Source organism: Vitis vinifera, chromosome 7 (assembly GCF_030704535.1).
Source record: "Vitis vinifera cultivar Pinot Noir 40024 chromosome 7, ASM3070453v1".
Lineage (NCBI taxonomy): Eukaryota > Viridiplantae > Streptophyta > Magnoliopsida > Vitales > Vitaceae > Vitis > Vitis vinifera.
The window spans coordinates 25380815-25393229 of NC_081811.1; the positions used below are offsets into that span (position 1 = coordinate 25380815).

At 38.2% G+C, this 12415-nt stretch overlaps 1 protein-coding gene across 3 annotated transcripts; it reads left to right on the top strand.

Moving 5' to 3' along the window:
- Positions 1-1496: 1496 nt before the first annotated feature.
- On the top strand, positions 1497-4363 carry LOC100242433 (transcription factor bHLH18). 3 transcript variants are annotated; one of them, XM_002262728.4, is made up of 5 exons: positions 1497-1588; positions 1871-1947; positions 2077-2667; positions 3151-3519; positions 3756-4363. In XM_002262728.4, exons 2-5 carry the CDS (start codon positions 1912-1914, stop codon positions 3834-3836), a joined length of 1077 nt encoding a protein of 358 aa, XP_002262764.1. In that variant the 5' UTR covers positions 1497-1588; positions 1871-1911; the 3' UTR covers positions 3837-4363. The 3 variants fall into 3 exon arrangements, with proteins under 3 accessions (XP_002262764.1, XP_019074243.1, XP_010647474.1); XM_019218698.2 differs by having other exon boundaries at positions 1514-1588; positions 1804-1947; XM_010649172.3 differs by lacking the exon at positions 1497-1588 and adding an exon at positions 1614-1780.
- The last annotated feature ends 8052 nt before the right edge of the window (positions 4364-12415 follow it).

Sequence of the window (12415 nt, forward strand, 5' to 3'; positions counted from 1 at the left end):
ATGGTTTTTTAGATTTAGAATTTTCAGTACCCTACAACTTGAACCTCAGGCGAGAACTAATTAATCTGTCAAAAGGAGTGTCATGCATGGCTGTATATGAAAGGGACTTCTGAAAATTCTTGAGACATGTTATTCTGACCCTGTGAATATAAAATCCGTTATCACATATATTGAGCACTTCACACTGATAGTTTGAATTTTGAATTTATTACGGTACGTATCATTTCATTCTCTTACCACCACTACTTGAACTGGAGCTTAGGAGTAGAAACGACTGGTCCAAAGTGCATAAACCCTAATGAGCCATATATTGTAATGCAGACAATTGAGTTACTATTAGGCTAAAACTAATGAATTCTTTTAAATTTATGGAGTTGGACTATAGAAAATTTTGACTCTTGTCAGTTCATGCCAACCATATACAAATGTAAAGCTGCAGGTGCATCTCTTCACGGATCACACTGCTGGACCACATCGCAGAAATAACGGATAGTGATCAAGAGGGCATGCAACCATGTAGGGATCACATTCGGTGGGGATGATGTGATTGATTATAAAAAGAGAACGACTACCTACCTAAGCACCAACACCACCTAAACCAGTTTGCTGCACAACTTCATGTGGGGCTAATGCACCTGCATGTATATAGACTAAATGCCTCGATTTATTTAAGAATAATGGGAAGGAATTCATTGCAGATGACCTATTCCTCCCCCATTTTCAATGCTGACATTTCACCCTGAAAAGGAGTGAAAGCCCACACTAGCCATCAAGGAATAGATAAGAAAAAACGTACTCATGTCTTTTTTTTTTAAAAAAAAAAATGAAGAAGAAGAAGACAAATGCTAAACTCTATGGAAACTGACTTTTGTGTTGTTGCTGTGCTTTCATTCCTCCAACCCTTTGATTGTTACTTGTTTAGGGGAAAAAAACCTAATTTTACTTTATTTTAAAGACGAGTCATCTTTTATTTTTACTAAAAGAGATCATAGGAAGGATTGTGATATTAAGTGATTTTTTTTTTTTACTTAATAATAAAAGTTAAAATATTTGATTTTTTTTATTTAGTTAAAAGTAATATGTCGATATCGTTCAATATAACTAAATTAAACCTATTAATAATAAGTTCACTTTAATTATATTAGACGATGTTAATAGATTATTTTAAACTTTAAAAAAAATAAAGTAAAATATTTTAAGTTTTTTTATTTAATTAAAAAAAAACACCACCTTTATTGTCATTGTAAAATAAAGGGAGAAGCAAAAATCACTAGCTAAAAGCCTAAAACCTGAGGTTTCCCGTTCTCATCCAAGTTTTAGGTTGTCAAGGTTGGAAACCTATTGTGAAGAAAAACTAACCGTGTTTTGAACTGTCAATAGAAGTTTGCTATTGTTAAAAAATGAAAAATTAAAAAGTCTGCCAGGCTGCAACTACTCACACGTGGGAGTTAATGGTGTCGGTTAAGCACGTTGGTACAACTATAATAGGAGGAGAAATTTTCTCCTGGAAAATAGGAGAGAGAAGTTTCCATCATCTTTGAAGTTTGGAGGTGTGCCTTCAAGTCTTCTTCCCTTGTAAAAAGTCAAGGTATAGTTTCTTTGCTTCCTAGAGTCCTCTATATATTTGAAATTCTCTAAATATCAGCATTTTCTTTGATTTGGGTCATGATATTTATATATAAATATAGCTGTTTTGGGTGTTCAATTGTGAACATTTTTCCTGGTTTTTTGTGGATCCCCTTTTCATAGTTGATGCTTTCTACTTCAGTCTGGACTAAAGGTTTTTCAATTTTTCCTTCTTAGCTTGACATTTGATACGGGCATTGAATTCATGATGAAATATCTTCCATAACTTTCCCATGATCCGCAGATCTATCTTTGAGGAAATAAACAAACACGGTGAACTGATCGATGGATGTCTCATCTGGGAAATGGTTGACAGAACAGGTAAAACTCTTGCGCAAGTTGTAAGATTAGTTATATTCTCTCACACGTTCATAAGAAAGATGAGTTTGATTGCTAGCTAGCAGTGGTAATTTTAGATATTTTCTGAGGATGTGATATCAATTTTTGCAGGAAATGGAGGATCCCACCTTCATACATCAATACCAGATGCCGCCTTTTGATAACTCACTTGATGGGTTCAATTTTGACTCTTTTTCTTCTGAGAGCAACTCATCTTACCCATCTTTCAGTCCCGAAACCACACCCAACTTTTGCGGTTCAACCATTGAATATTTTCAGGCGGCCGGCGTTGTAGGGAGGCCATCAAAACAGCTCAAGACCAATAGTTGGGACTCCTGCACTGCGGAACCCATTACCTCCAGAAAATCTTCGTCCTCCTCCGTCCAACTAATTTCTTTTGGGAACTCGAATTTACCACCACCTACTGATACCCTGAAGTTCCACGGACACCAAGACAAAAAGGCGAAGCCTAAAAATGAGGCTTCGTCTGACAGAAATATGAAATTTGCATCTTTGATTTCTGAGGGCTCATATGAGAACCAAAACTATTCACCAAAATCCGGCGACAGGACCAAGCGGGTTAGTTCAACTACTAGGAATCCTTTAAACAACCACGATCATGTAGTAGCGGAGAGAAAGCGCCGAGAAAAGCTCACCCAGCGGTTTATAGCTCTTTCAGCCCTTGTTCCGGGCCTAAGAAAGGTACTATCAGTTGTGAAAGTTTACCTTGCTGGTGCTTTTGGGATTCTTTCGTTTGTTTTTTTTATCCTAGACATTAATATGTAGAAGATGGTTTCAAGCTATTTCAAGGTTTCATGCTTCTTTTCTTGCAAAATATATTGCTAATGTTTCCCCCACCGGAAATATCAATTCTGAAATCCCGTACAAGAAAACAATGAAAAAAAACAAAACTCTACTGTCATCTAGGTCTTGAGTAAAGAATTGTCAAGTTTCAATTGGATTAAGTTCCTGAGTGTAGTTGTGATTGTGAATTTGAGAGTGTTATATGGTTTAATGGGTTCATTGTATATACCAGCAATATGTGGGTCTATAATATACATGTGATCCTTTAATGTTGTCCCAATCAACTCCGACAAGTTAGTACAACCTCATTCAAGTCCAAGAAAAAAGTCTATGAAACCAGTATTCGATTGTCTTTAACATTATTTTGATGATTCTTTGCAGACGGATAAGGTTTCTGTCCTTGGAGAAGCTGTCAAGTATTTGAAACAGCTTCAAGAACGAGTGAAGATGCTCGAGGTACAGACGGCAACGAAAACCATGGAATCAGTGGTCTCTGTGAAGAAATCTCAGCTCTGTGATAATGACCACTCTTCATCTGATCAGAACTCTGATAGCTGCTCCAACCAAACACTCTTAGAAATTGAAGCAAGAGTCTTTAATAAGGACGTACTCATTAGAATCCACTGCGAGAGACAAAAGGGATTTACTGTGAAAATACTTGATGAAATCGAGAAACTCCATCTAACCGTCGTCAATAGCAGTAGCTTGCCATTTGGGAATTACATTATGGTTATTACAGTTGTTGCTCAGGTAATTTCATTTCCTCTTACATTTATTCATTACCGGCCCGGATTTAGTCCATCAGATTAAACTCCTAAGATTCTTCTGATTTCCTTAAAAATGATGGTGAACCATCAAATCCATGTTGTAAAATATGATCCATGATGAAGGGAAGATGATCAGTTCTGATTCGCGTTTACAGTACTCCTGATTCTTTTTCTTGGACTCGATTCTGACCCATTACTATCAATCTCCATTTTCTGCAGATGGAAGACGAATTTTGCATGACCGTGGAGGACCTCGTCAGAAACCTCCGATTGGCTTTTTCTACGCTTCATATGAACTGAAGAACCAAATCATTTTTTAATTAGCATTGCCGTCTGTTTTTTGTTTTTTTTTCCTTTAGGTATAACCTGAAGTTATTGTCTCGTCTTCACACCTCCTAAGAGAAATTAATGCCTGTAAAAAGCTATCTTCACCTTACACCACCGGTGATCACCATGTCTACTTGGCTGCTGAGGTTCAGTTTAGCAGTAGGGTTATTGTTTGTGTTTGTCTTTTCCTGGTTGGCCAGATTCAATTACCCCACGTGCTATAAAAAATAAAAAGGAAAGTTGCAGCTTTTTTTGAGGTATTTATTTATGTTTAGAGTGGTTTCATACCTCAACGGCCCCTCCTCCCTTCTTTCCCGTTGTATTATGTAAGTGGTGTCGTGACTTGGAGGGATATCAGATGAGGATGGCACTTCCTTTTAGGGGACGGGACGTTTCTTAGGGTCTAAAAGAATTATTTCTTGGCCTCTGACAGAAGTTTCTCTGTATTTATCTTTAAGACTATGATTTCAATAATTCAATAGATGTTATCTTGTTGGATATTTTTCAGTCTTATTTTCTTTCAGCTGCACCATCTTGCAACTGTTCTTTTTTCCTTTGTTACAATTTTTTCTTTCTTCTTCCTTTTTATGCCTTTTGCGTATCTTGACTCTTCCATGACTGCAGCTTTGGATTTGCTATAAAAACGCAACCGTGGGCTGTGATTTTGTTTTCAACCATAAATCCAGTCATGGGTTGCAGTTCTATTTTTTTCCATTTATATATATATATATAACCAATAATTAAATTTCCACTCCGCTTAAATCTAAAAATTGTTTTTAAAAGGTTTTAAGATACTAAAGCTCTGGATAATTAAATTTTAGGATTTTTCAAATACAAATAATTATGTTTTATTGAAAATCAATGAATTCAAAAACTCCAAGAGAAGAGAGTCACTTTAATAAGTTTTTACCTTCATCTTTCAAACCTTTCAAAATCCTTATTGAAAGGATTTTTAATTACAACAAAGGTTAAAAACTCACACTACAAAACTTTTAGGGTTTCAAGAGATCTGCGGAGGAAGAGGAATACAAAGGAGTGTTGTATTTGTGCTCTATTAGAAAGGTGGAAAAGGAGTCCAAATGTTGATGGGATAAGATATAGAAAGTCGGTGCACTCGATTTGATAAAACCATATACTCTTTTTCACCTTTCATAAATTATTTAACTATTTAGAGATCCTCTGTGATTTTTATATCCAAGGGTTTTTGGTGATTTTTCTACATAATATCTTGTGTTCCTTCATGTAATTGATTTTTTTTTTACACAAGATTTATCAATTTTTTATTCAATATTGACATAATTGGACAATTAAAATAAAAAAAAAATTAATTTTGAGATTAATTGCTTGGATTACTTGTTCACACCCTTCTCCATATTTTCATATTAAGACAAAATCTCTCTCTCAAAAGAGTTCTAATTTGTTTGGATTTCCATCAACCACTTTTCAAAGGTCGGTTAACAAGAACCCGTACTAATGGAAAGGAAAATAAACGTTTAGGCCGAGGCCTAGGGTTTTTAATATTATTATCCATAAAAAAATATAAATCCCTTAGGGTTAAGTGATGTGGACCTTATAAAGGATTTTTGGAAGAGAGAAATTGAAGAATTATTACTTGTGATTCTCATTGATATGGTTAGTATATATACAGATTGCATGAGCACGAAAATAGGAAACTGATTACAAAGAAATAGAAAACAAAATAAATTGAGTAACTATACAAATAAATGGTATAACTACAAATATTCCAAAATATTCAAAACTTGGAAATCCCTTGATTTTCTCCCTTGACTTTCTCAACTTGATTGTATATCCTTATCATGCCCCCACAAGATGGACGGCCGTGGAGCAAGTCCAATCTTGGCCTTGAGTGAGTCAAACTGAGGACGAGCAAGAGGTTTGGTAAGAGCATCGGCGAGTTGATCAGAGGCAGAGATGTGGGACACTCGTAGCAAACCATTTTAAACTTGTTCTCGGATAAAGTGATAGTCGAGGGCAACATGTTTCATGCGTGAGTGAAAGACCGGATTGGAACAGAGATTTGTTGCACCAACATTATCACAATAAATAGCTGGTTGTTGGGGAAGAGTGACACCGAGTTCGGTGAGGAGAGAGCAAATCCAACGAATTTCTGCAGCAGTAGAGGCCACCGATCGGTATTCAGCCTTAGTGGAAGAGCGAGCCACAGTTCGCTGTTTCTTAGAGCTCCAAGAAATAGGGTTGTGACCCAAATAGATTATGTATGCACTGGTGGAGGTGAAATCATCTTTGTTACCTGCCCAATCAGAGTCAGAAAAAGCATGAAGTGCTAGTGGGGAGGTCCGATGAAGTGTGATGCCGTGGTCTAAGGTGCCACAGAGATACCGCAGCAGACGCTTGACTGCATTCCAGTGGTCACTTGTTGGTTGATGCATAAACTGAGAGAGTTTGTTCACTGTATAGGCAATGTCCGGCCGAGTGAGGGAGAGATACTGGAGGCTACCAACCACTGTTCGATACTCGGTCGGGTCAGATAGTGGGGTTCCTGATTGTAAAGTGAGAATTGGACTAGTTGCTAGTGGTGTAGGAGCAGGCTTGGCTTCAGTCATGTGAGTTCTGTTAAGTAGATCGGCAATGTATTTGCGTTGACTGAGGAAAAGACCATTGGTGTGGGAGGTAACTTCCACTCCAAGGAAGTATGTCAGGGGGCCAAGGTCCTTGAGAGAGAAACGCTGAGAAAGTTGTTGAATGAAAGTCTGCGCTGCTTCAACATTATTCCCAGTGATAATGATATCGTCGACATAGACTAACAGATAAAGAATGGTGCCATGGTTATTGAAGATGAACAAGGAGGTATCGGCAATGGAATTGATGAAGCCAAATTGGAGAAGAAATTGGCGCAACTCATGATACCAGGCACGTGGGGCTTGTTTGAGGCCATAGATAGCCTTGCGTAGCTTGCAGATATGATGAGGATGATCACGATCAATGAAGCCCGGTGGTTGAGACATAAACACATCCTCAGTGAGAGTGCCCTGAAGAAAGGCATTGTTGACATCAAGTTGTCTTAGTGACCAACCCTGGCTGACCGCAAGGCTGAGAACAAGGCGGACAGTGGTAGGTTTGATGACGGGACTGAAGGTTTCAGAGTAGTCAATGCCAGGGCGTTGGTGGAAGCCTTTAGCAACCAATCGAGCTTTGTACCTGTCTATGGAGCCATTAGGTAAATATTTAGTGCGAAAGATCCACTTACAACCAACCAAATTTTGAGTGGGATGAGATGGCACTAGGTCCCATGTCCCATTACGTAGTAAAGCATCAAACTTTGCTGACATAGCTTGTCGCCACTTAGGGTCCTTGAGGGCTTAGGTAACAATGGTGGGTTCAAGGGTAGGTTGTTGGAGTTGGTCTGTGAGGTTAAGCTTTTGAATTGGTTTATGGATGTTATGTTTGGAGCGAGTGACTATGACATGAGGTGAGGGTGAGAGGTCGGGTGGTGGATTAGGGTCATTTTGAGTAGGCGGGAGGGGTGGGTTATTGGCACAGTCGCACTTGGTTTCTGGTACGGGCACACTGAAATGGCTGTCAGGCTCTGGTGTAGGTGTGGCACAGGTGGTATTATTTTGGCTTGGGTCTTGGGATTGGCTTGGTGCGGTAGGAGTGAGCAGACTTGATGGGGGAGCAGAGCCGACATTCACGGATGGTGTGGCCACGACTGGTAAAGTGATAGAGCACCATTCAGAGATGGTGGATGAAGTGGCGCGAGGAAGAGAAGTATGAGAAGTGACAAAGGGAAAGATTGACTCAACAAAGCGGACATGACGGGAAGTGTATAGACGAGCGGTGGATGTGTCAAGACATAGATAGGCACTTTGAGTGGGAGAGTACCCGACAAAGACGCAAGGGGAGGAACGAGACTCGAGTTTGTGGGATGTGTATGGGCGAAGCCAAGGATAGCAGAGACATCCAAAGCTTCGAAGTTTGGAGTAGTTAGGGAATGTGCCAAAAAGTTTGAAATATGGTGAGAGGTGGTTTAGAGTCGGTGTAGGAAGACGATTGATGAGGTAGACGGCAGTAGAGAAGGCAAAAGGCCAATATGATAGAGGCATGGATGCATGGGTAAGTAGAGAAAGACCCGTTTCGACAATGTGACGATGACGACGTTTAGAGTACCCATTGTGTTCAGGAGTGTGAGGTGGAGAAGTAAGGTGTGAGACCCCGTTGATTGTTAAGAATGAGGAGAGAGCTTGATATTCCCCCCCATTATCAGAGTAGAGAGTTATAATTGGACGGTTAAAGAATTTTTCGACTAGGGCCTTAAAGCGCACAAAGACATCATGCGTGTCGGATTTGCGTTTGAGGGGATAAAGCCAGATATATTTTGTAAAATGGTCGACAAAGATGACATAGTATTTAAAGTTATCAGTAGAGTAGACTAGTGATGTCCATATATCAGTAAATATAACTTCAAGAGGGGAAGAGGTAGAGAGAGTAGAAGTAGAAAATGGTAATTTATGACTTTTATTGCATTGACACGAATTACAATTAAAATTGAAATTGGACGGACGAGAGACATCTAAATGAAATGAAGACATGATATTTTTTAAGATTGACAAAGAAGGATGACCGAGCCTATGATGCCACTCGGACAAAGTGGTCTTGACACTAGAAAACGCAATTAGAGGACGTGATTGGGTAGTGGAGAGAGGCCATTCATACACACCATCCTTAGTTCGACCCTGCAAAAGAATTGCCCCCGTGTGCAGATCCTTCACATGAAAAGAAGAGGGTAAGAACTCAATGGAAGTATTGTTAGACTTGCAAAATTGAGAAATAGAAATAAGATTACGTTTCATGGTAGGAACACATAAAACATTAGATAGAGTAAAGGAATGAGAGGGAGTGGTAAGAGAGGTGGAACCAGTGTGAGATATGGGGAGACCAGAGCCATCGCCGATCATAATTTCATCTGTGCCATCAAAAGGACTGTGGAGAGCAAGATTGTGTAGGTCAGTGGTGACATGATGTGAGGCTCCACTATCAAGTAGCCATGTGGTATTGGGGGGAATGGTGGTTGTAACATTTGCTTGAGCTTGCCAGGGAGCTGGTGGTCGAGATTGTGATGAATTGCCGGGACGAGAAGGTGGCTGCACCTGCGGAAACTGTTGTCGGAAAAGAGGACAGCGGGAGACTACATGACCTTGAGTACTGCACCATTGGCAGCGACCAAGGAATGGACGAGCAGGAGAACGGTTGTCGCGGGTGTTGGTGGGAGAATTTCTTATGATACCTTGAGTGGGTGCGGATGTGGACCCAGGGAGCCGAGGAGTGCGATTGGTGACAGACCATGGAGTGAAGCGAACATTGGTGGCATGAGCAGATGCCGGTAGGGGTGAGGGGCTTATCTTGTTGCGGAAAGACAATTCTTTGTTGATGAGTTTTTCATGGAGTTCATCAAAAGAGATGGTGGAATCACGACCGTTGACAGCATCAATGATGGACTGATAATTTTCATCAAGGCCTTCAAGTACTTTTTCAATCAGATCTTCTTGGTCAAGAGGCTTACCAAGAGCAGCAAGTTCATCGGCCCGAGTTTTAATGGACTGCATGTAGTCTATAATGGACTGAGAACCTTTGGTGATGTTTTTAAGATGGTCTTTGAGTTGCTTGATATGGCCACGAGATGGGCGAGCATAGGTGTTGGCCAATATTTGCCAGGCTTCATAAGAGGTTTTTGATTGGGTGATGAGAGGAACTAGAGTAGATGAGAGAGTGCCGACAAGGGCTCCAAATAATAGTTTGTCTTGACGTAGCCATGTTTGATATGTAGGGTTAGTAGAGACAACATTATTAGTGGTGATGGTGGTTGGAGGAGCAGGGTGGGATCCATCAATGAATTTTTGTAGATCATAGCCGATGAGAATGGCTTCCATTTGGGTTTTCCAAGAAAGATAGTTGGTGGGTGTGAGTTTAATAGAGTTATGGATAGTAATCATGGTTAGTGGTTTTGTGGGTTCCTGGGCATTAGGAATGATGAGTTGAGAATTCTCAGTGGCCATTGGAATGAGGTGGATGAAAGGCTTGCTGAAGATTGAAGAACGTGGCTGGAAAAAAAATTAAAGAACAAACCTTTGCTCTGACACCATAAAGGATTTTTGGAAGAGAGAAATTGAAGAATTATTACTTGTGATTCTCATTGATATGGTTAGTATATATACAGATTGCATGAGCACGAAAATAGGAAACTGATTACAAAGAAATAGGAAACAAAATAAATTGAGTAACTATACAAATAAATGGTATAACTACAAATATTCCAAAATATTCAAAACTTGGAAATCCCTTGATTTTCTCCCTTGACTTTCTCAACTTGATTGTATATCCTTATCACCTTAATCATACAAGAACCTAAACACCATGTGTACATAACATGGCCCGGCAGGTGGCCGGAACGGCGGATCCCTGGGGCTTTCTTCAACAGTTGAAATTAATAGACTGGTTTCACATGATACATGCGTTTAATTCAGCAAAGTTTCCCTTCTTGGATGATCACAATGCCATTTATTTATTAATATAATGAAAAAGGAGACCAGCTGATCTTGACTTCGCAGCTTCCCTGCATCCGTACGGTTTGGCTTGCTTAAGGGATCTTCACTAGATTAATTAGATCAGCGTGTGGGTGGAAATAATGGAAGCAATATTGGAATCTTCCAATAGGGGATTTATCTAATCCAACATGTTAAATAAATATTTGCATTAGGCTTTTAATCTAATACAAGATCCGGGCAATCGTGTGCTCCAACTAGTCATATTTAAAGGAAGCTGAATCCATATTCAACAACCTATGGATCACAAAATCTGGATATTGCTTAGAATCATATTCATCTATTATTAATAAAACAATTTGTTGTTAATATAAATTATCACTCGAAATCTTTAAGATACTTATTCCAACCGCAGATCATATATCTTAATTAAGCTTTACAAGAAAGGTAATTATCTTCCTTCTCGCCTCAAAAAAATACTCTTAACTGAGAGAGAGAGCCAGGCATGGGTGCATGCAGGTCATGACATTGATGAGTAACGAGGGCCTTCGAGCTGGCATGCAGTAGATGCTTATTGGAATCTAGTGAATTAACATTCAGCTTGGGCGCACGTCCAGGTGGATTTAACTTTTGTTTTGCTATATATCATGTTGATGAATTCAAAACCTATAAATTGAACCTCAAGAAGAAACGAAAACTCATGCATTACCCTTCCTTTGCTTCCAAAGAAATGTAATTATTTTGGGCATGTAATTAAGGTGCAGTACTAATCACATTGAATTAGATTGTTATTAGTAAATATTTTTATTAAACCTTTGGTTAGTGTGCAATTGCAAAGTCTTCTTTAGAAGTTGGACGCCATTGACTTACTTGCTCAAACTCGAATGGGAATATTTTGTGATATAAAATTTACATATGTGCAAGCCAACTAGCAGCATGATTTTCTTTTGGCAATATACAGAAGCATGCAGTACTTTTTTTCTTCACAATAAGTCACTAATTTCTCTCCTATATATACACCTAAAAAAAGTAGGGTGAATATGTGACTTACGAAGCTTTTAAAGAATTACCCATAAACGTACGTAATCTTCTCCACTAGTCTTTCCTTTACCTGCAAATGAAATCAATGTTTTCTTAATACATGAAATTTATATTCTAAATAAATTAAAACAAAATTTTAAAGGAGATTAAGAGACAAAGACCCGATCAAATAACATGAAAAGTCTTTGAAAAATAAAAAACAAGAAGTCACTCAAAACGGTAAACTTTGCTATAAAGAAATTAAATAGCGAGTAAAAAGTTTTATCTAATACAATACCTCCAATTCTCTTTGAGATTGCCCATATAGTATTTTAAGAAGCTCAACTTCTTATCATCTTCACGAGAAACCCTCCTTAGAATCCCTTCGGACAAGATCTTGGTCTCTTCTTAATATCCACACAAGAAGATATTAGAAGAAAAATAAGAGTAAGGATGAAAACAAAAATATCAATCAACATATTTTATTGAGAATTTTCTCATTCAAATATGATATTTACTTTCAATACTCGAAAATTTTCTTAAGAAACATACACCATCCGTTAAATAGCAAAGATTTAAAGTTACAATGTCATCAACTAATAGAATTTCAACACTAATCTACTAGGTTAGATTGAATTAAAAAGAAATAAAATTTTACAATATCATCAAAAGATGATTTTTAAATACAAAATTGAAATATTCTGGTAAACAGTTGGTCTTAAAATAGAAGGTTTTGACACCCTTTAAACTTTCATCCCTATTTTAATTATGATAGAAGTATAAAAATTAAAACTTGATTAATCAATTTTTTTTAATACATCCACTATCTTAAAGTACTTATCATTACCTCTATTCATCTTCGATTACAACCATTTTTAAAATCCTGAGAGTTTGAAAAAGGATTTGAAGCATCTAAAACAAGAGTATTTAATGATAATTTTGGCTCGAATCACTGATGCATAAAATACAATACCTAATCGTTTGATAAAAGAATCGACTGCAAGAAAGATC